Source organism: Gymnoscopelus braueri (genome assembly GCF_963280865.1).
Source record: "Gymnoscopelus braueri genome assembly, chromosome: 21".
Taxonomy (NCBI): domain Eukaryota; kingdom Metazoa; phylum Chordata; class Actinopteri; order Myctophiformes; family Myctophidae; genus Gymnoscopelus; species Gymnoscopelus braueri.
In genome coordinates this window covers 9,265,189-9,288,696 of record NC_137623.1, presented here as the reverse complement: position 1 = coordinate 9,288,696, position 23,508 = coordinate 9,265,189, and the positions used below count along the sequence as shown (strand labels likewise).

The 23,508-nt window shown below is 41.6% G+C and overlaps 1 protein-coding gene across 1 annotated transcript in view; it reads right to left on the bottom strand.

The window, feature by feature from the left end:
• The window catches only part of pip4k2aa (phosphatidylinositol-5-phosphate 4-kinase, type II, alpha a), a gene marked incomplete at its 5' end in the record, with an annotated part of 76,744 nt that extends 56,306 nt beyond the window's left edge, over window positions 1-20,438 (bottom strand). The window contains one exon of the mRNA XM_080417296.1: window positions 20,298-20,438. Within this exon, the coding sequence (XP_080273422.1) occupies window positions 20,298-20,438 (141 nt within the window). The remainder of the gene's footprint in view (window positions 1-20,297) is intronic.
• Window positions 20,439-23,508: the final 3,070 nt, after the last annotated feature.

The following is a 23,508-nucleotide window of genomic DNA, read 5'->3' as shown; positions in this document are numbered from 1 at the left end:
TGCCTGAGTCAGAGTGACGTGGCCGTGGTCCTGCCTATATATGGGCGTATCGGGTTTGTTTATAGTTATGTCTGAGTCAGAGTGACGTGGCCGTGGCCCTGCCTATATATGGGCGTATCGGGTTTGTTTATAGTTATGTCTGAGTCAGAGTGACGTGGCCGTGGTCCTGCCTATATATGGGCGTATCGGGTTTGTTTATAGTTATGTCTGAGTCAGAGTGACGTGGCCGTGGCCCTGCCTATATATGGGCGTATCGGGTTTGTTTATAGTTATGTCTGAGTCAGAGTGACGTGGTCGTGGTCCGCCAGCCAATTTTAATATAAGATAAAAACTATCAAATAAACCCACCTCTCTATTTTGATTAATCCAAAAAGTAATAGATAGAATAAATCGCCAAGAAAATAATGGATAGTTGCAGCTCTAGTCCTTGCGCTCAACACTGCGAGGGTGAGACGCCAGGACAGAGGGATCGATGTGCAAAAAAAAGGGCCATCCTTACTCAGCCAAGCCTCATTTAGCAACATCAATTACTCATGAGGGTGTTTTCAATTACTGCACAGCTGTATCACCTGTCCCTGTCCTTCTAATGGATCATTCTGTAGAGTTTTGTTCCCTTTAGTTTGTTTTGTTCAGATAAAAGTTACTGCCGCGCAAGTTTACCCTTTTCATTCGCGTCCTTCCAAAACACGAGACGTGAAAATAAGATGAAATACGCATAGACCTGTGTCTCTTCTTAATTGACTACTGTTAACCAATTAAACCCCAGGGGTGGATACTTGGTCCCCTCCTTTTTTCCCCCTCTAACTCTTTGCTGAAAATAGCAGAACTACAAGTTCCCCAGGCATTGCAACACACTTATAGATCTGCTATTTTTTGCCGAATGTTTGCGTATGAACTATGACAGAGACACGCCTAGAAAGGGCTTATTTGGGGTTCTTTCCTGATGGTGTTTAAACCAGTGGTCCTCAAACATTTTCATGTCAAGGACCCCCAAATTAATGTATTTGTCCCCGGACCCCCATCTGACAATATTTGGTGTCAGGGACTCCCATACAAGATTTGTGTTGTTAAAATGTTTCAAAATAATGTTTCACTTTTTTTACAAGATTCTTTTTGAAAATAGCCGATCTACAAGCTCACAAGCTTGTAGATCGGCAATTGTCAAAGGAATAGAAAGGGATGTGAGGATTCAGGTGATTAACTATGCACCGCAAAGCACCACCTTGTATATCGCTTCTTCTTGGCAGCGACCCCTGTCATACTATGGAGTAAAGACTATAAGGCTATCTTTGTGTAAAGTGAATGTGTATACAGTGTGGAGACAATGGTCATTGATGAAGAACAATGTGATCTCTCTTGCACCTGTCCAGCAGTACCATTAACAGTTTATCACAGTCTATTCTGCCACTGACTCATGAGACGTCTGAACCACCGCAGCAATTAACGCCCCCCCCCCCCCCCCCCCTTCATGTTCATGCACGGCACGCACACGCACACGCACACGCACGCACACTCACAGAAACAGCTGCTGCACACAAGCTACTACATACTAAGCAAGACCTGTGTAACACGGCAATGCCATTCAATGTCAAGGCGTCCTATGGCGTAACGCATGGCCTGGAACAGAGCTTTTTATGAGCATGCGGCTCCACACACACACACACACACACACACACACACACACACACACACACACACACATGTTGAAACAGCTCTGGAGCCTGGTCCCAACGCTAATCATACAACCAGATGCTAGGGCATGCATGGGGCTGGGCAAGGTAGGGTAAGTGATATTTTTTGTTTGAAAGGTCAAAGCACTATATTCTGAACAAACACTATATAACAATGATTATTACTAACAAGGGTCTTCCCCGTCTCTCCAGCTCAACAGAAAGTTCATTTTCAAGTAGGTGACACAATTTCAGCCAATCAGGAGAGAGTACCCATTCATCAGCTTCATTTGTATAGTATTCCAGTTCCAATTGTCTGCTTATTTGTCAAAATGTCAAAAATAGTGTAATTAGCAGATCTACGAGATTCTAGATTGGCTATTTCCACTATTAATGTTTATTTTTAAGTATAAAGTAATTAAATAATGATGATATTTGTCACATCTGCCCTGTGCAACTTCTGTTTATGAAGCCTAAAACCCAAACAGAAATGAACATTTTATTCATTATGCTCCAATAATGTTCAACGACAGAAACACAATTAAAATCGTTAATCACAATTATTTGAGTGACAATTAATAGTCAGGTAAAATGTAATAATCGTGACACATGCCCTACTCCATGTCACACTGCTTTCAACCCATATCAGCAGAGAGCCTGTGTGGTTAATAGCAGCAGAGGACACACACACACACACACACACACGTACTGTTATGCATGATGTACATGCGTACAGTATGTGCTGAAGAAGCAGCACACACAAAGGATCAATATCGTGCAATCTGCAGATGCACATATTGGAAGTGCAAGGGCATTCGTGCACACACACGCGCGCACACACGCGCGCCTGTGTTTGATTCTCTAGAAAGACAGTCTTATTTGTGAGTTCTCATCATCTCCTCACCCATATTCATCAAATCACATTAGCTATAGGTCGGCTCCTGTGGATATTTATAGATTACACCCCCCCCCCCCCCCCCCCCCGCCCCTCTCTCTCTTATGCAATCCACAGACACAGACACTCTGAGTCACAGAGAGAGAGAGAGAGAGAGAGAGAGAGAGAGTAAGGAGATGATTGAGAGACAAGAGATCCAGGCTGAAGGAAGAGAAAAGGAGAAAATAAAAAGGAGAAGAAAAAGGTTGACGGTTCAAATGCATCATTGAGGACAGCTGGCTAACAGCCGGCCCGTCCATAAGGCCCATGTTGACTAAAGATAAAATAACATTTAATCATTTTCTTCAAAAAATTAGCAGATATACAGCTGGCAGCACGGCATGAGGTGACACGCTGTGAGCTTGTACATCTGCTATTTTTGAATAGTCAACGTATAAATGGATAACGTGGTTAAGGTCCATGTAGACTAAAGATAAAATAAAACGTGAATTAAAAAAAAAAACGTCAATAAAAAAAAAAAAAGATTATGTCGGAATGGATTATTTATTTGGATGTTTAACGGTTGAGAAGACATTTAATTTCCACCACCGCTTGCCATCGATCCACAAATTATTTTCATTCTAGAAACGCAGGAGGTGTTTGAGGCTCCCTAACGTTGCGTGACTGGAAGATAACGTTACTTCACACCACAGGTTCAGATCGGGCAGAATGAATCTTAACAATTCTTTTATTTGCAATTATTCTGTCGATTACTTTTTTCGAGAACTGTGTTTTTCATATCTTCCTATATCTCTCCGTCTGTCTTGCCCGGTTCTCCTCAGTGGCTGGAGCAATTGATCAGAATTTGCACACGGACATTGCCCATAATGACGCCCGTTTTTCACTTACCCAAAATGTAAGCCGCTTATTAGCGTTTCATTTACGGCCCGTGTCTCCCCCCACACACACACACACACACACACACACACACACACACACACACACACACACACACACACACACACACACACACACACACACACACACACACACACACACACACACACACACACACACACACACACACACACACACACACACACACACACACACACACACACACACACACACACACACACACACGTATGAGCAGGAGGGCATCTTCATAGCACTAGCACGCAGATTCACACACTGCAATGTTCTAACCCAGGTTATGTTACTAGCACACATAGCTTAGTTAGCTCAAACAGCTTAAACATCAACTTCTCATGAATGACATATACATAAAAACACACAGCTAATGCTGCACTCAAGACGTTCCATGAACTTGTGCGTGAGGCAAAGCAGTTAGGTCACATTTCCAGAACGTTTCCCCATCGCAATATACGGCAATACTTCTGCAACAACTAGAACGTGCTTGGCAGTGCTCAAACTCAAAACAACCCGACCAGAATGGTGTTGGGCAAGCAAGCAATATCAGGTTTTTCCCGTCAGAGGCTTGGGGCCCCTAGATCGATCACTGCGCTTTTTTTTTTCTTTTAATGAGAACAGCATGGATTCTAAACCAGACTACTTTATTTTTCTCATTTCTCTGTTCCAGGGTAAGAAAGAAAAGATCCATTCCAGTCCATAATTGCAGGTGAGTAAGTAGGGTGTATATTCTATGCTCGTTCAAATTTTGACATTTCCTCTGTTGGCCGCATCTCGCGGTCAGATCCGCAGGTCCATTTTTAACCTTTAAGTGGACATCGTTTCTCCTTTGGACATATTGCAGCAACAGTGTGGTTTGTTTTTTTCATTTTCAGTCCAGAAACGGTCTCTGTCCCTTTTCCAACTGTGAGACGAGTTTCAGATCAAACTCTCCTTTGAACGCATATGTTAAACACTGGCACTGAGGGGTTAATGATTGCTTATTTTTCCTTTTTTTTTTTACATACAGTAGCTTTAGCGACAGTATCCCTAAGCCCGACTTATACTTGAGTTGCGTGCTGGCGCTGCGCACCGAGAATAGCAGATCTACAAGCTTATGACACCAGCTATTTTTGGTGCGCGACACCTGCTCGCGACTGAGAATAACTCCGGCTTTACTGCCACTGCCTGAAAGTAGAGGGAAAAAAACTGGTCAGGGATTGTCTGTGATGTTTGTGGGACTTAACAGACCTCTCTTGCTTCAGAGCGCCCGATCCAACCCAGGCAAGGGAAAAAGGGTCCATGTGGGCTGCAGACAGTATACTTGGCGTCAGTCTAAAGAGAGGTTGGCACCAGGCCCGCTGGGTTGCTGGTTCTATTTCAGCAAGCACAGCAGGCGGGCGCCTCTATATCCTCTGGGTATTCAGTGACTGAGAGACAGAGAGAGAGAGAGAGCGCAGCTATTCTTTCTTCATGTGTGGACTGATTTGAAGGTGAACGCCACTCAAGAGAGAAGCTGACATGTTATGCTCATGGCCATGTCTTTATTGGGATGGTGTGGTCAGTATTTTGCTGCCGTCAGGTGGAAACCTTGCCAAAAGCGTTACTAAATGTATCGAGTAAATTATAGATGACTTGTTAACATCCCTATTCCCTACACAAGCTATTTGCTATTGCTTTTCATTGGTTAAATCTTTATAAAACCCACAGATATACCACTTTCACTTTAAGAATTGTTTAAAAAAAAAAAGAATGGTGAAAAAAGCCGATCTACAAGCTCACATTGAGCCGAATTTTGCACAAATTAGGGCAATAATTTACAACAAAAAACTGCCCGATAGCGACGATTTGTGAATATGACCCGACTCTCTGTGATGTGAAGATGTAAGAGTGGACTCAGAGTTCTCATTGTGGAAGAATGGCAGCCATGATGGATATGAGACAGAAGGCTGGCTTCCATAGAACAATGGACCATACAATTCTTTAACCACTTAAACCCTATATATACCGCATACACAGTATATATACATATATATATATGCTGTCAGGCCGAGATCTCTTATCTTCTTTTAGTGTTTTTTCGTAAATTAATGCCCTACTTGGATCATACTAAACAGCGTCACACAAAGATAGTAGATCCACAAGATCAAAATGCAAAATGAATTTTAATCCAGAAACGTAACAGTTTTGGACATATGAGGTCTTTGCCGAAAATAGATGCATCGTGATCTCATTATTTTTACCGAACGTTAGCCTGTTATTGCTGGTAAATGTTCACCTATTGTGACATGGCCCAGAATAGGGACGCTAAGGTTCATATGGTTAGTAGTACAGAGGGGGCAGTTCACCCAAAGTCCAAAAAAACATGTTTTTCCTCTTTACCCTGAGTGCCATCTATTCACTTCAGTGTGATTTAACAAGAGGTTTGGAGAGAGATCTGCCGTCAACCCCCCCCAATACAATGGAACTCAGCATGGTTCTGTGGCGTTCAGAAAAAAACTCTTCCCGGAAATCATGGCGTGGGGTTACTCGTGAATATCCACAGGCGCCGATGAGAGCCGTTTCATTGAGAACTATTATTGTACTGAGAAACGCCTGCCGCCTATCTTTGCGCAGATCCACGTAGGGCTGCAAAGTTAACGATTATTATTGTTGAAACCTCTTATCTCCATATTTCAACTGTTTGTGTTTTTTCGTAATTTAATGCCCTACTTCAGTGTGGTTCTCAACCACTGGTCCGGGGACCACCAGTGGTCCTTGAGGGGGTTCCAGGTGGTCCCCAGCTAAATGATGGAGAGTTGGTAACCAAATGAACCCTTATAGATCTTTAACCCTTGAGTGTAAAATGAAACAAGTCCATTTGGTTTCATTTTACACTCTCGAGAGTTAAATTATTGTTTAACAATCTGCATTACTTAATTAAAGAATAGTTATTTTTATCAACTTTTGCCTGTTATGTCTCCTATGGTACCAACATCAATACAGCATGACATTTCAGACAAAATCTTATCCAACGACAACAAAATGATCTAAGTTTTGGGTCTGAGAGTCTAAATCTCATGAAATGGTGGTCCGTGGCTCAAATGCCGAATAAATAATTGATATGAAAAGGGTTGAAAACCACTGCCTCTACTTGATCATACTACAGCTTTAACTGCTGCACCCCTAGATCCAAGTGTGTGCGCTTCCTTCTGCCCTCAACTGTCCCGTCTCTCTACTTTCCAATGCAAATCCAGAGAGAAACCGGCCTCCAAGAGATATATCAACGATCAAGACTCAAGAGGGGTTTTATTTGTCACTCGCACATACTGTAAGCAGTGAAATGTTGGTGTGACATGGTTCGCAAGACGGTGCAACAATAGCAATAATATACAAGACAATAATAGGAACAAGTAAGACGCGCGAACGCAGCTCGAAAATAACATAGCAAGAAGAAATCTAAAACTGTCCTCAAACTAAGGCGTTTTCAACTTGCCATCCGGCCTGAAATATGCACAAATGACATGGAATTCTTAGATATCCCAATAGATGAACTCGTCTAGATGCTTTTAGATGTGTTTTTTTTTACTGTAGCTGCTATATTTCTCTCAGAGGAGTGTAATTAGTCACCCAGGGGCAGGCGGATTTCAGCCACACTGTTGCACTCTGAGATCTGTCAGCAGCCAATGAGAGCGTGAGTCACATGGGGGCGCGGCTGCACACAGGCAGTGCACACAATACTGCACACAGACGGACGTACACACACACACAACCCGAGCACGGTTTAAAAAAATAAATAGGAAAAATAATATAAGTAAAAAGGAATTAAGGTTAAAAAGAAAGGTTAGAAAAAGGTTAGGCACACCCTCTGATCCATTTTAGCAGCAGCATGGCATGTGCATTGGGAAATGTGCAGAATTATCGTGTAATAGAATGCACAGCTAAATAGACATAACATTTTATTTTTCTGGCTCAAGGACAGTGCAGTTACAGTATGTACGAACGTGATCAATTCTCTCTCAGAATTAGGGTAGAACTTTAGACAGCAAAGTGTAAAGTCAAGCAGGGTGACACCGCTATGGGAGTTGCTCCAGTGAAGATGAATGGGGGTTTAGTTTTTTTATGATCTTGTCGTTTGTTTAAGCTTTTTACAACTGACCTGAATGTTCCACTGAATGGAATCTTTTCATCTTTGCACTCAATACTTAATCCCCGGCTGTAAAAACTTGAGGCATATTTACACGTCTGTGATTTAATCCCAAATGTTGGGATTAAATTCAAAATTGGGCTGCCTGCCTGCCTGCTGGACCGGTCCAGGAATGCTATTCGTAACCAGCTGTCGTCATCTTTAAAATCACGCTGTGCTACTGCAGTGCCATTCAAACACATCTTCATCCATTCCTTATAATTGGGTTTAGAATAGATGGTTGGTTACGTAACCTCAATCAAGAGTATGAACCCGGGACTGTCCTAGGCAATAAGGCAAACGATGTTCAGGCTCTGCTATACGTTACTCTCTTCTCAGCACATTAGAACTTAGGATGCAACCATTTAACCCATTGAGACCTGAAGCCGATTCTACATGTCTCCTAAATCTCAACAGTATTCTGAAAAACCTATGTTTCTATATCAGTGGTGCTCAATCTTTTTCATGTCCAGGGCCCCCAGAATGATATGTATTTGGCCGCGGACCCCCATCAAAATATTTTGTTCCAGGGACCCCCCAGAAGCAAAGATTTGAGTTAAAAATGTTTGCTTTAAAAATATATATATTCAAAGATTTGCACACATTTTCAAGATTTTTCAAAAATAGCAGATCTACAAGCTCGTAGCGCGGCACTCGGTGCCGCGCTATGAGCTTGTATATCTGCTATTTTTGAATAGCTCAAAGTGTAAAATAATGCTTTTTAGCTCAAATCTAAAAATGACACAGTTCCAGGTCTTAATGGGTTAAGAGCAGGGAGATATACTACATCAACAACCCCCCCCCCCCCCTTGGGGAGATAAAACGGAACCCTTAGGGAAAACGGAGCATACTGGTGGTGCTGGGTGCCGGGGTGGTGCTGGGGTGGTGGTGGTGGTGGGGGCAAACAAAGTGCATACACAACGTTCAGCGGCACTGACAGCAAGAGGAAGTACAATGAATGACGTGAGCTTAAATAAACCGCTAATATGGTCAGCTGCTTGACACGTCACACGTGCATCGCCCACGTACTAGTGCTGCCCATGTGTGTGTAAACCTCTCGAGTGTAATCTTGCCTGAACTAGCTTCCAGGCATCATTTCTTACATCATGTTGTGTGGTGTGGTGCCTGATTTCAGTCAGTGTGCGTTAAGAGCTTTGGTTATGGTGTAACAGACGGAGGCACCGTACTAAGAGCTCGACCGCTTGCCAGATTTTTGGGTGCAGTGCCACCGATCCCATTTTTGGAGACCGCCGATTACACATGTTTTGACCGATATTTTGTCCCCAAAAAAAGCCTTTTTTATTGAATTTGAAAGCTTAAAGGGATACTTCACTTTCAAATAAAATAAACATTAAAGAAAATGATTTAAAAAAAATGAAAGAAGTTATGGCAAAATAAAGGCCCCCTCACGCATTAGAGTGTCCTACTAATGTGTGAGGGGGCCTTTATTTTGCCATAACTTCTTTCATTTTTTTTTAATATTTTTTTTTAATGTTTATTTTATTTGAAAGTGAAGTATCCCTTTAAGATTTGATTTAAGTTTCTATTTGAGAACATTTGAATGATAAATACACTACAAAAATGTATTAACCAAGAACTTTTTGATAGATAAGTAAAATAAGTAAGTATATATTAAACTTAAATATTTTACAACATTTATCTAAAATGAGCAAGCAAAAAGGTAAATATAAATACACAAACTGTGTATCACATCTTTTATTTGACCACTTAAGCCCTATAAAAATAAATAAAAAAGAAGAAAATAGAGTCAAAGAAGTCAAACAACGGCCCAGATATCAGCCAAACCAATGAATCGGTCTGGCTCTAATCTAGGGAGGTATAGCATATGAGACCGATTTGGTTCATCTACAAGGAGCTGAATGTCCGGTCCTGCTTCGCGGCATCACTCTCTAGCTTCCCATGCATCACTCTCTGGCTGCAAGAATGCAGCGAAATGGCTGGTTTCCAGAGAGCGGACGCGTTTGATTGATAGGCCCCCGAGGAGATAAGAGAGGGTGTGTGTGTGTGTGTGTGTGTGTGTGTGTGTGTGTGTGTGTGTGTGTGTGTGTGTGTGTGTGTGTGTGTGTGTGTGTGTGTGTGTGTGTGTGTGTGTGTGTGTGTGTGTGTGTGTGTGTGTGTGTGTGTGTGTGTGTGTGTGTGCGCGTGTGGCGTCTGCAGCAGTCACTGTGCGCCGGCTTGTCGAGTTGCATTCTCGGACCGCCCCCTCCTTCTCCATTCCTCTGCAGAATGCTGTCGTTAGCAGGCATTGGCCAGCTGACCCCTACTCCAACCTGGGGCAAAAGAGGCCCACTTCCTCCAAACTCTCTGAAAGCAGACCTCTATCAACAATGCCAAGATGCGAAAAGCCTTCTTAAGCCTCGGTTATACTTAGTTGCGTGCCGGTGGTGTCGTGCTCGGTAAATAGCAGATCTACAAGCGCGCGATGCGTCACGTCGTGTGACGCGTTGCGAGCTTGTATATCTGCTATTTACGGCATTCAACACCCGTGTGCAACTTAGGTATAAATCAGGGCTTTATGCTTTCTCAATGACAACGTCACTTGAATGTTCACGTTTAAGTTTAGCAAAACTTACATTTTCACATTGCCCGTGGTGCAGGAAAACGAGCGCCTTATCTGCCGTGATGATGAGAAAAGCAGGAGGAGCACGAGTAGCCTCAGGCATGAAAAGGAAATATGCGGGGTCTGTGTTATGCAATCTGAGAGAACGGTTTGAACATGTAGCCTTGTTGTTGCCTAATTCATGCAAGTTCTTTAAGTCCAGGAGTCAGGGCTGCGTTTTTAGCCCCAACTGAGGCTTATCTCTGACACTCTGGGGAGACCACGGAGAGTTTAGGACTTACAGTAGATGTGCATTTCTTGATCCATTGAGCAGGTGTTCGCACACACACACACACACACACACACACAGACACACTGACATGTGGAATGAAAGATGCTGGCCCAGCCCAGACACTGTTCAACATTGGACAAGAATGATGCCAGAAGCTCAGCCACTATCGTAGGGAGTCTGTGGCTCGCTTAACTAGACTATGATTGTGCAGAAGTTTGCCTATACTTTCTTGGCTGGCAACTAGTAACAGTATAAGAAGTGGTGTAAAGTAACAAAGTACACATACTCAAGTACAGTACTGCAGTGCACTTTTGAGGATTTTTTACTTTACACTGGACTGGAGTGATTTCCAATACTTTTACTCATACATCTCAGAGGCAAATATTGTACTTTTCACTCCACTAAAATTTTTTGAAAACATTAGTTACTAGTTACTTTGCAGACAAAACATACATTAACCACTTCAGTCCTATGTATACCTAGGCTATTGGAAAATAGCCGATCTACAAGCTCACAACGCGTCGCTTGTGAGCTTAAAGATCGGCTATTTTCAAAGCACTTTATACATTTTGAAAACTTGTGAAATGGGTCATTCTGTACTTTTACTTTCAGTACTTGAAGTATATTTTAATGCGAATATTTTGTACTTTTACTCAAGTAAATGTTGAATACCTGACTTTTATTTGTAACAGAGTATTTCTACATCGTGGTACTGGTACAAAATGTGAGTACTTCTTCCACCACTTGAGTATTAAGCCTATAACTGAGGACTTCTCCGAAATGAAATGTTCGTTCACAACTGAGGGCACAAGTGGGTTCGTTCAAAACTTCATCCCTCTAAGGCATTACAAAAGACATGGCAAGATGCTCAGGGGAGTGATTAATGTGTTGCTGCTGCCTCTTGTGTAACTTTGTATTGTTTTTTTCTCCTCAAGGCCTAACACCACAGCAGGGTGGACTGAGGCCAGCCTACGCCAAAACTACAGCTCAAAATATTGACTGAACTGCTTTGGAGGGTGAAGTAGCCTTGGATTTAAGGACACCAGGCTCTCTAGGGACTGCGTAATCCATCACCCTCGACATTAGGCCCAACGTCAAATGAAATGTGACTAAATTGATCAAGATTAAAAAAGAAAATCCATGTACCTCATCCTTATTAACCAATTCAATCCAGGAACACATCTGTGTCATTAGCTAGATATACAAGCAGATATAATACCAGATATACAAGCTCATAGCGTGGCACCGAGTGCTGCGCTACTAGCTTGTACTGTAGATCTGCTAAAAAATATATATATAATCTAGAAACTTTGTGCAAACTTTGAATATATATATATATTTAAAGCGAAAAATTTTAACTCAAATCTTTGCTTCTGGGGGATTCTACAAATGTCTTCTAAATCCTAAAGGTCCTTACACACCGGCGAATATGCGAATATACGCAAAATTCGGACTCGTTCCGAATAATTAAAAGACGCTTTTTCGCTTCGCGAAACTGGTGTGGACGCTTGCATTGACTTTATAAGGTTTTTAAAAAAACGTATTTATTCGCATGAAGAATTCGCCCCGGTGTGTAAGGACCTTTACAGTTCTTTTTTTTTTTTTTTTTTTACTTATGTTGCTATATCAGTGGTTCTCAAAAAAGAATCATGTCAAAGACCCCCAAAATGATATGGATTTGTCCACGGACTCCCCAACCTCAGAATATTTTGTTCCAGGGACCCCCAAAAGCAAAGATTTTAGTTAAAAATCTATATATAAATATATATATATTCAAAGTTTGCACAAATGTACACCATTTTTCAAGTTGCATTCATATTCATAATAGCAGATCTACAAGCTCATAGCACGGCACTCCGCGCTATGAGCTTGTAGATCTGCTATTTTTGAAAAGCTAAATCTAAAAGTGACACAGATGTTTTTTTGCTTAGAGATACCGAGACAGGATGCTGAGGGTAGAGAAGGGTTTACCAACGAAAATATCACTCACGGCTTACAGTTCTGTCACATTTTCTTTTTTTTAAATCACAATTTAAAACAAACAAACGTTTGCAGTGTGCAGTAGCACAAAGACCATGTGCTGCTGCGTGTGAGGCACGAGGACCCGAGTTCGATTCCGACTCCCAGTCTTGCCTGGCTTGCATCAATGTCTCTAGCTTTCTCTGCCATTGGTTTCCTGTCTTTCTACTACGCTCTCCTATCTGAGAAATGAAACATTAAAATGCTGGAGGAGGAAAAAAAGCTTTTTGCTTTGAAGAAAAATAATGCTTTGTTTGAAGCAATCTTTCATTGCGTTTGAAATAGCTGGAGGACTGAGGGGGTTGGGGTTAGGAGACATTGTTGCAGTATGGTTAAAACATCAGAGAGGCGTATAATTAAAATAGTATCACTATGAAGAATTCCACTACATTCCAAGGACAAATACTCTTTTAGGTGTAAAGACAAGTATTCCCTAAACGGCCATTATGAAAAGACAAACACAACTAGAAAAACCTACCTGACAGGTCTCCGCCAGGTCAGGTAGGTTATTTTGGGCAAGCAATGTTCGGAATTCGCCAATCAGGATGGAATATGAAAAATCTAAAAGATCCATCTTGCTCACATGACTATAGAGATCATCATGTATACCGATTTGCGTGAAATTTGGATAAAATCTGAAGGAGTAATATTAAAAAAATGTTTTACATAAGCCTGGTGGCGCAATAAAAGGCAGATGTGATAAATGATTTTTTTCAACTGGCATTTCTTCCTCGGCCTAGTGAGAATGTGCGTGCAAATTTTCACGGATATTGCATGCTGTGTTCATGATTTGAGGCATTTTGTTCAAAACGGAGCACTCCTGCAAACTTTGGAAGCCAATCTTAGCCAATCAGGATGGAATATGAAAAATATGAAAGACAAGTTTTGTTTAATGACTATAGAGATACTGTGTACCGATTTGCGTGATGTTTGGATAAAATCTGTAGTAGTAGTTGTTTTGCAAAAAGCGGCCTCCTGGTGGCGCTATAACAGGCCCATGTGACACATTTGGGTCAGAGGTTCTGCTCTGGCATCCAGGGAGCGTGTGTGCACAGTTTTGCTGCGATCAAGCCAACGGTGCCGGAGATTAGCTGTTACACAAACGGACACACGGACGGACAGACAGGGTGCAAAACATAAGTCTCACTCTCGGCCATGCCTTTCGGCCTGGCGGAGACGACCAAAAAGCCCATTTGTTTACAGCGCTGCCTGGATTTATACTTCGTAACATGGTGTCACGCTGCAGAAATAGCCAATCTAAAAGTCATGGGGGAGTATTTGGCGCCTTGGAGAATGGACACACAGGGTTAGAAAACCAAGTTATTTCTGTTCTTCCATCTTATTATCGTTGCTGTCAGGCAGAAACCTCTTATCTCTATATTCTAACTTTTTGTGTTTTTTTAAGTAAATGAACGCCCTTCTTGATCATACTACAGCGTTACACAAAAGCAACAAAAAGTAGCAGACCGGCAAGCTCGTTTCAAGCTTGTAGATCTGCTACTTTTAAACAGTAACTGTTTTGTTTTTTTGGACAAATGAGGTTTCCACCCCGACAGAGACGATATGTACCTGAGGAACAATCACTTTTGTTTAAATAAAAAAAAAGACATCATAATGTTAAAGGATAATTCCGGACATTTTAAGTGTTATCTTTGATGTGTCGTTACTCACCTACCGACGTAAAAAGTGGCGTTGTGATAGACAAACATGCGCTGAAAGTTCCTGAGAGGCTACCGCTAATGCCGAACGATTTAACACTGGTTGCTTGTTTCTTTCCAGAACCTGGCAACTTGGTGTTGCCAGGTAGAGAAACAAGCAACCAGTGTTAAATCGTTCGGCATTAGCGGTAGCCTCTCAGGAACTTTCAGCGCATGTTTGACTATCATGAGACTCTACAATGAGTAGTAGTAGAGAAAAAAATAACTTTGCATCGGTTATAATAGACGAATTTCCCTATGCCACGCGCTCCCATTATGACAACGGAGGGGGTTGAAAAAATGACGACAGGGGAATCTCTGGAAAAAAACAATGCCACTTTTTACGTCGGTAGGTGAGTAACGACACATCAAAGATAACACTTAAAATGTCCGGAATTCTCCTTTAAGTGCAGAGTCCTGCAAGTGCGATGGCCCCTGGCCAAAGGTTGATGTAACGCATTGTGAGCTTGTAGAATGGCCACAGCATGATGTAAATATAAATCAATCTTAACCCATTCAATCCGGGAGGCGGGAACGCATACTGTGTGATTTTAGATTTTCTTTTTTTTGGCTATAAGCTTTATTTTATACTTTGGGCCATTCAAAAATAGCAGATACACAAGCTCATAGCTACGAGCTTGTAGATCTGCTTTATTCTTTTTTGAAAAATTGTGAGAATTTGTGCAAATCTTTGAATATAAATGTTTTTTTTAAAGTGAAAAGTTTTTACTCAAATCTTTGCTTCTTGGGATTCTACAAATGTAATTTAAAAAAATAACTCATATCGCTGTAATATCAGTGGTTTCTCAAACTTTTTTCATATCAACGACCACCAAAAATTATATGTATTGTATTTGACCGCTGACACCCCCCCCCCCCCCCCAATCAAAATATTTTGTTCCAGGGACCCCCCAGAAGCAAAAATTTTAGTTAAAAATGTATATTTATTCAAAGATTTGCACAGATCTACAAGCTTGTTTATCTGCTATTTTTGAATAGCCAAAGAAATATTAAAATGACACAGATGCGTTGGTTTAACCAATTTAGACAGGGAGGGGTTTTTACCTTTCAATCCGGGAACCCCTTTTGGGGTCTTTGTTGCCATGTACAGTATATAGCAACATAATCTTTTTGTAATTTTTGGATACATATTTGAAGTTTTTCAGAAAACTTTAGGTCAGGATTTAGAAGGCGTTTTTAGAATGGGCCTCAGGTCTAGTGGTTAAAACTGGTATACTGTTACATCCCTATACCGGGGATGTGGTCAGTCGCCGCAATGTCCGGTCAGCTACAGTGTGCCATATCAATGTCCACTCTACGCCTCTCTAGAGGTCAGCCCTCTACTGGAGTGTTTCCCAAAACAATGGGTCGGGACCCGTTTTGGGGTCACGGGGGAGACATGTTTATGTTTATAATTAAATGATTAAAGGATCCCCATTACAGACACATGAATGAGCCTCTAGTCTTCCTGTGGTCCTGAACAAAGCAAATACAATACAGATGTACAACTAAAAATACAAATTAAAGTTTAAAAAAAATAACTAAAATAAAATACAAATAAATACAAAAAGACAAATTAACATTATAAAATCAAATCCAACAGTCCAGTCAAATTAAACAAATAACAGTTAAAAGTTAAGTTATACCATTGAGTTTGAGAAAACATGTTCTTGGTGCTGTTCTTATGTTACCAGAAGCTGCTCCTCTAGTGTTGCAACCAATGTCATAAGTCATATGTAACTGGTGAGTCAAGCTAGACAGCTTTATTGGTGCTAATAATGTTCCGCAGTAGCATTAGAAGACTCACTGATCATTTCTGTTCAACCATTAGTCATGCCAGATGTTCATGCATATAGCTATTTTGTCCTGTATGAACAGCCTAGTCACAGACGAGCCGCTTTATTCTGTGCAACCTGTAACTTTTTCTAAATCAGATTATGTTGCTGATGACCAGATTACAGGGCAGTATTCTAAATGAGACAGAAACCAAAGAGTGAATAACTGGTTTCATTATGGAGGGAGTGATGAAAGTAGAACACTTCCTAGTCATACCGATTCCTCTTCCCATTTTGATGACAATATTGTTAATATGTGTAGACCAAGATAATGTGCTATCAATAGTTACTCCCAGAAGTTTTATTGCGTTCACTTGGTCAATTTGTGTGGTGCCAATTGACAGATTTTTGCCCAACATGTGTCTAAAAGAAGACTCTCTGTTGTCTCCTTGAGAGATAATGAATGAACCATGACAATGCATTGGAGGTGAAACCATAACACTGTAGCTTATCTACAAGCAAGGTATGATCAGCGCCTACTAAATTCTTATTATCCATGCATGATAACCTGTCATCACTCATTTGTAGAAGTGCAGTGCTTGTAGAATGGCCTTCACTGTATGCATGCAAAGGTTGAGAGTAGATTATTGGAAAAGTAGTCCATGACCTGCTTGAATAGTATTTGTTCTATTATTTTGCTTAACAACGCTAAAATACTGATAAGACGGCTGTTTGGTCCATTAAATGTTTTATTTGTATTTTGGAAGTGGAATGATTTTAGCTTCCTTCCATACTGACCCCACTGATTAAACACTGGTTGAATATATAACATATAGGAGTAGCTACAGAGTCACAATTTTTAGTATTGTCTGAGTTGTCTATACCAGAGGAAGTGGAATCTGCTTGTGACATCATCAATTTCAGAACCGTTTCTGTACAAGGTTTGGGGACCACTGCTCTGTGCATGTCTGTTACATACGGGCCTAAAACACCACATCACCATCTCTGACCTCACACCGTAAGTGTCCATTAGGTCAGTGGTTCCCAAAATTATTTTTAAAAAAATAGCTTATAATGTGCAAAATAGTTTTCTCACTCAATAGTAAACAAACCAATATACAGTATAAGTGTATACAGGGTATCTATGTGCACATTTCTTAAGTTACAATTTAAGGACTTTTTAATACACACTTGTAATGCCTACAATTCCAAGTGCCCCCACCCTGCTGTCAGGGTGGGGGGTCCCCAGTTCAAATACGATTATTTTGGGCGGTCGCGGCGTGAAACGGTTGGGAACCCCCTTACATTAGGTCACATAGATGCACAAAATAACAGCATTCAACTGTCTATTAGGTATTCCTGCCAAGGGGAGAAAACTTCCACTGCTCTGGCGAAAGCAGCCAAAAGCTGGATTTGAATATTCTACTGTTATGTGCACAGTGCACACACAGCCATTTAACTAACACAACAGGTCTCCAAAAACATGTCACACACACACCACCACCACCACCGCCAATCAGCACTAACAAACACAAACTGACATGGATCTAATAGAACAGAGAGGCATCCCAAAAGAAACACTAATATTATTTTTTTGCTCCACTTGCCAATCATATCCCTTACAACCATATGCTTGGCCTACATGGAAATCGTGTCAGGCCGCGTGAACCGAAATGTATAAACCGACAAGATAAATGAGCCGCTAAACATCTTTGTTTACGTTTCAGAAGCCTTTCTGTCCAATCCAGCATACCTCATTAAGACTTCCAGTAAACAAACCGCAGTGTGTGTCTGTCTGTGCTGCTTCTGCTGAACCGAGACGTTGAAGGGTAGGCCGTTTGTTATGCGATTAAAGCACACTCCCAAGAATGAACGCGATTGAAACAAAAAGCGCTGTTATTATATACATCATGTTTGATATTTTGTTCAGTATGCCTGTGTGGTATGTTTTGCCTCATTAGATAGATAGTACAGAGTACAGAGGACAGTGAAAGGGGGGGTGGTTGTGAATGTGAACGAGCGTTGAACCTACAAAACCGCTATGAGCCTGTATGAAAATAATAACTGGTGCATCAGTTATTTTTGGCAAGCGACACTGACATTTGGTAGGCCTGTCACAATTATTACATACTGTAATCGCCTAATCGCAATTATTTCAGATAGTCCCAATCATTTTTTGAATTGTTTCCATGAACATTTTTCATATACATTTAAAGAATTCTGAAAATTTGAGAAAATAGCAGATCTACAAGCTCAAAACGTGTCACGTCATTACCACTATTCATGTTTTTGTTAAAAGTATAAAGTTATTAATTGATGTCATAACTTATGTCATAAGCACCTTAAAGCCAAACAGAAATGTATTCATTTATAATGTTCCATAATGTTCAACGACGGAGACGCAATTAAATCGCTTTATCGCAATTATTTGAGTGACAATTAATCGTCAAGTAAAGTTTCAAAATCGTGACAGCCCAAGACATTGGGGCGATGCAGTATATAGAGTAAATGAACCTTTACACAACTATATAACTTTTCTTTAATGAATAAAATGTAAAGTTGTCCAATCTGTATGGCAGAGTATGTTAACACAATATAAATTATACAAGTGGGGTGGTTGTATGTTGTCTCCCTGCTCTTCTATTGAGACATTTAGATTGTGTCAAGGGTCATGTCTCACCTAGAAACAGGATGTGACACGAATTTTGAATGGTCGAACCTGACGAACCTGATGGTCAAGACTCAATTTATCCCCTCAGCAAGCAGGCCGGCTCTATTAGCTCAATGGTAAAACAAATTCAGCACTTGCACAGGAAACCGGGTTCAAATCCGGGGGTAGAAAGAGGAAAGTTACATAGTGCAGCTTTATAACCTCATAACTTTTTATTTTCTTTTTTGTGGGAAAACAAAAAAAAAACAAATGGAGATTAGAAGATCGCTGACAAGGACTTTTTTCACAGGCCTGCAAGACGCAACTCTGCCAAACTCACAATCTTGTCTCTTTCTGATGTGAGCGTAGCTGCTGCTGCGTCTGAGAGTAGTCATTGAGGAAGAGCCATGGAACTAAGATAAGCCCTCTCTCTCTCTCTCTCTCTCTTCCCTCTCTCCCCTTGCATGGGAAGAACAGTTCTCTCATGACATGCAGGGGCCTCAGACTCAGAGCTTATCCTTTACAGTACATGTGCACAACAGGATGCAAGGGAGAGACTAGGGTTCGCTTCTGGGAGGCACACGCACACGGCCCTGAGTGTGCCTGCCTAATGCCTATCACAAATCATAACAGTAAAGCAGTGGTTCTCAAGTGGTTTTTAATTTCAAAGACCGCCGTAACATAGGCTACTGACCTGTAAGGCTAAGGAACACCCCTCAAGGTCAAGGAACCCTGAGGGTCCCTTGGACCCCCTTGGACCCCCTACTGCAGAACCACTGCAGTACAGAATATCGTCTCTGTCGGGTGGAAACCTCATTATGTCCAAAAACTGTTACTTTTCAAGATTCAAATTAAAAAATGATGTAAAAAAAAAAACAGCAGATCTACAAGCTCAGAACGTGGATGCGTTTCGAGCTTGCAGACCTGCAATTTTTGATACTTGTGTGTGACGCTGTAGTATGGTCAAGTAGGGCGTTAATTTACAAAAAAATATGGAGATAGGAGGTTTTGTCTACCTGACAGCAAGCCTTACTAAAAGCAAACACATAACTGCTGTGCTGTTGTTAAAGCACACACACACACACACACACACACACACACACACACACACACACACAGTGTCAAAGCCACACATTTGCATTGACAGCGCTGTCACTGTGTGCTACCGCTGGACAGCTGTCATCTCTGATTCGTCCACACATTGGTACACACATACATCCTCAGGCAGGCCCTGGACCCTTGGAACTCTGTGAGCCGCACAAAAGGAATCAAATGGACCCCAGAGGAGGGGGGGGGGGGGGGGCTCTACTAATAAGGGTATCTTTATTGGGACCCTTGTGGTCTATCAATTTCCACCAGTGTTTAACCCCAGCATCCGTAATGTGGGGAAAGCATTTGCTGAAAACAGCAGATCGACAAGCTTGTCGATCTGCTGTTTTCAGCAAAAGCTTTCCCCTCAATAACAGAAAACATGAAAAGACACTAGCATAGAGCCATGAGGCACTCCGCTCAACCATATGGGGTTAACTCTGAGAATGCATAAATGGACCTGTACTGTATTTGCACATTGTCAGGGATTTCATTTTTGCTGTGCAAGGAAGTATCATGGATCATTGACTGATTGGATGGATGATGAATGATGATGGTGATGATGATGATGATGGGTCACTGAATGACAACACTCACCGAATGGTTGACTCCCCACATGACCACGCTCAGCAGGGGGTCGCTGGCACGGAACAGCTTGACTTTCTGAGCCACGAAGTGCTTCTTTTTGGTCTTGGTCTTGCTCGCAATAGATGCGGCAATGCTGCTCGCCGTGGCCATCTTTTTATTATTATGGAATAATAATAATACTAATAGTAATAGTAGTAGTGATGGTCGGTGAATTCCCACCCCGGCTTGGCTGCTGCTGTTGCAGTCCTGTGTGTGTGTGTGTGTGTGTGTGTGTGTGTGTGTGTGTCAGTCCACGATGACAGCTCGCTGCTGGCAGCAGCAGTGACTGTGGTGTGTGTGTGTGTGTGTGTGTGTGTGTGTGTGTGTGTGTGTGTGTGTGTGTGTGTGTGTGTGTGTGTGTGTGTGTGGAGGCAACCAGCGGTATCTTCAATGGAGACGGGCTCTAGACATCATCGTTCTGTTTTAAAAGGCTGGAGGTTCCAACGCGATCAAAAGGCGGGTATAGAGGGTCCTCCTCCGCCGAGCCCCAGGTTCCGATCCTCGCCCCGGGGTTCCGGTGTGGTCCAACGCCGCTGCACTGGGTCTATCAGGGGCGGTATATATATATATATATATATATATATATACACTGGCCCTAGTGCTGCTGTATTACTACTGCCGCCCCTGACACATACAACGTTCCGTTCTGTCCCGTGCGGGAGAGGAAATAAATACCTATACACGCGTCTCCGTTTCAGCTGATACTGATGCGCTTGCGTTCGTTTATCGATGCCACGCTTCTCCCTTCATCGTCGGTCCACCACATCATAATTCACCTCCTCTTCCTCTCTTCCTTCCTTCCTTCTCTCTCCAGATCTCTCTCTCTCTCTCACACACTCTCTCTCTCCTCTTCGCCACCACCAACCACGTCTGTCTCGCACACTCGCTTGTCGTCCGCGTCAAGTCAGGCGCGATACGAGACGGGTTTCCTGTGAGTAGGACTTCAAAGTAAGACGCATGTTACAGTGGTTCTCAACATGTGTGTCGCGACCCCCAGGGGGGTCCTCACATGATGTTTGGGCGGTCCGCAGATGACAGTATAGATGGGTTTCCTGTTTGTAAACATGAGAGGATGATGCGCGTGCAGTGGAGGGTTGAGCAGTAGAGGGCGCTATTACCCGCAGCAGCTCTAGTCAAATGTACATTCATAAAATAAATGGTCTTCACCGGGTTTAATGAAAGTAGATTAAATGATGCAGTTTGTAATATCTTCTTTACTCAATAAAAATGATTTGTCGGAAGTTGGATCTGTTTGTATATAATAGCAGCATTATGCCTATTATGCCTAAAATAGCAGCATTATGCCTATCTAAATCCCGAAAATAACAACAGAGTGAATGGCGCTTGCGCATGCGCAGATTGCGCACTCTGCTCTGTGATGACGTCGTGCGGAAACCCATCTATAGTGACAATTGAAGGACTTTTAAGACCTTTTTAATACCAAAAACAATAAAAAGAAAGAAAAGAAAAAAGTTCAGTTCTACATCAAAAGTAATCAACAAACTATACTCTAAAAACTGGTCAAACTTAGACCAAATTGTCAAATAATATAAGAAGGAAGCAAAAACTGTGAAAATAGCTGATCTACAAACTCGCAACGCCTCGCAACGTGAGGCGTTGTGAGCTTGTAGATCAGCTATTTCCACAATATTTATCTGTGGAACCGAATCTAACTAAATTGAATGCCCCAACTCCTACTTGTCAGGGTGGGGGGTCCCCAGTTCAAATATCATTATTTTGGGGGGGTCACGGCCTGAAACGGTTGAGAACCACATACTGTCCTATGAAGGTTTTATAAGTACAAGTGTTGCGTTATAATTAAAAAGCTGTGTTTATCTTATTAGGTACATGTTATAAATAGTCAAACAAAATATAAAATCTAAAAGTGGTCTAAATCTAAATAGTTTTATGGATGTATACAATTTCGCTTTTATTTTGAAAGTAAAACCAATCCTATTTCCGCTTCAACTGTCAGTTTGATAGGTGTCATTTACATAATGCTAACTACACAGGCTAGCTACGTTCCACGATGCGGTTTCTCTTTTCTTTAAAAATGTTTTTACACATAACAACTGCGACAGACGAAGTCAACCAAAACGACGCTTTCAAATAATACTTCGTGCAGCTGTGGGCGGTTGCAAACGACACCACATACGCTACAAGCAAACATGGGCTGTCTGGGCTGTCCGTCTGTTACTGCGGGTCCCTGCCCGACCTTCGCTAGCAAGCTACTTTAACATGCTAACATCTACACGCCAAATGTACCAAGGATGAGTCCGTGATGTCACGAGTGAGCGTCGTCTAGCGGAAGTGCTACAGACTCACCACCACCCATACTTATAAATAAGCCACCACCCCTTTTCCAATGTTAGTTAATTGAAATGAATAATAACCGAAAACATAACATTACAAGCTTCAAAAGGGGGAAGAGGGAAGAGAGAGAGAGAGAATATCGGTCTAATTTCAGTCACTGTAGAAGTCTCTAAATTCATATTGATGTTTTGTGTGATGATTTCAAAGTTTCACATTAATGAAAGTTTCCCCTTCAGGACTTGATAACAATAATAGTTGTAATAATACAGATATATTAATAAAACTTCCCAAAATGATCAGGATGATGACTTATTGCTCTGTATAGGCTTACTTGTATTAAAAAATAATTTCTGGTGACATAGTACGATCCTTTCGCTTACAAAAATGTATTTGCAAAAAAAAGAAAAAGGGGAAAAGAATGCTTCTACTCAGTTGAAAATACACATTTGTTGTCTAACAACCTGCACGTAGCGTGGATGATAGACATGTTGTGATGTCAATGTCTTATCCTTTGGTATCTTTATTCACTAGATCCTCCTATACGACGTTAAGGCTGTAGGGCAGGCGTAGTAGATGATGACATAAGCTGTCACCGCTCACTCAGTCATCCCCTCCCACGCCTTATGTTATGTGTGGTCACTATTTAAATTAAAACGCCTATAGGAGCAGGTGATCCACTTTAATATTATCCAACGATGAGATTTGCTCTCTCTCTCTCTCTCTCTCTCTCTCTCTCTCTCTCTCTCTCTCTCTCTCTCTGTCTCTCTCTCTCGACCCATTTGCTGTAGACTATACATTACTATGCACTATCTTATAATCCTACAATATTACACCAATAATTTCATTTTTTTTTTACAATTGCAGATTA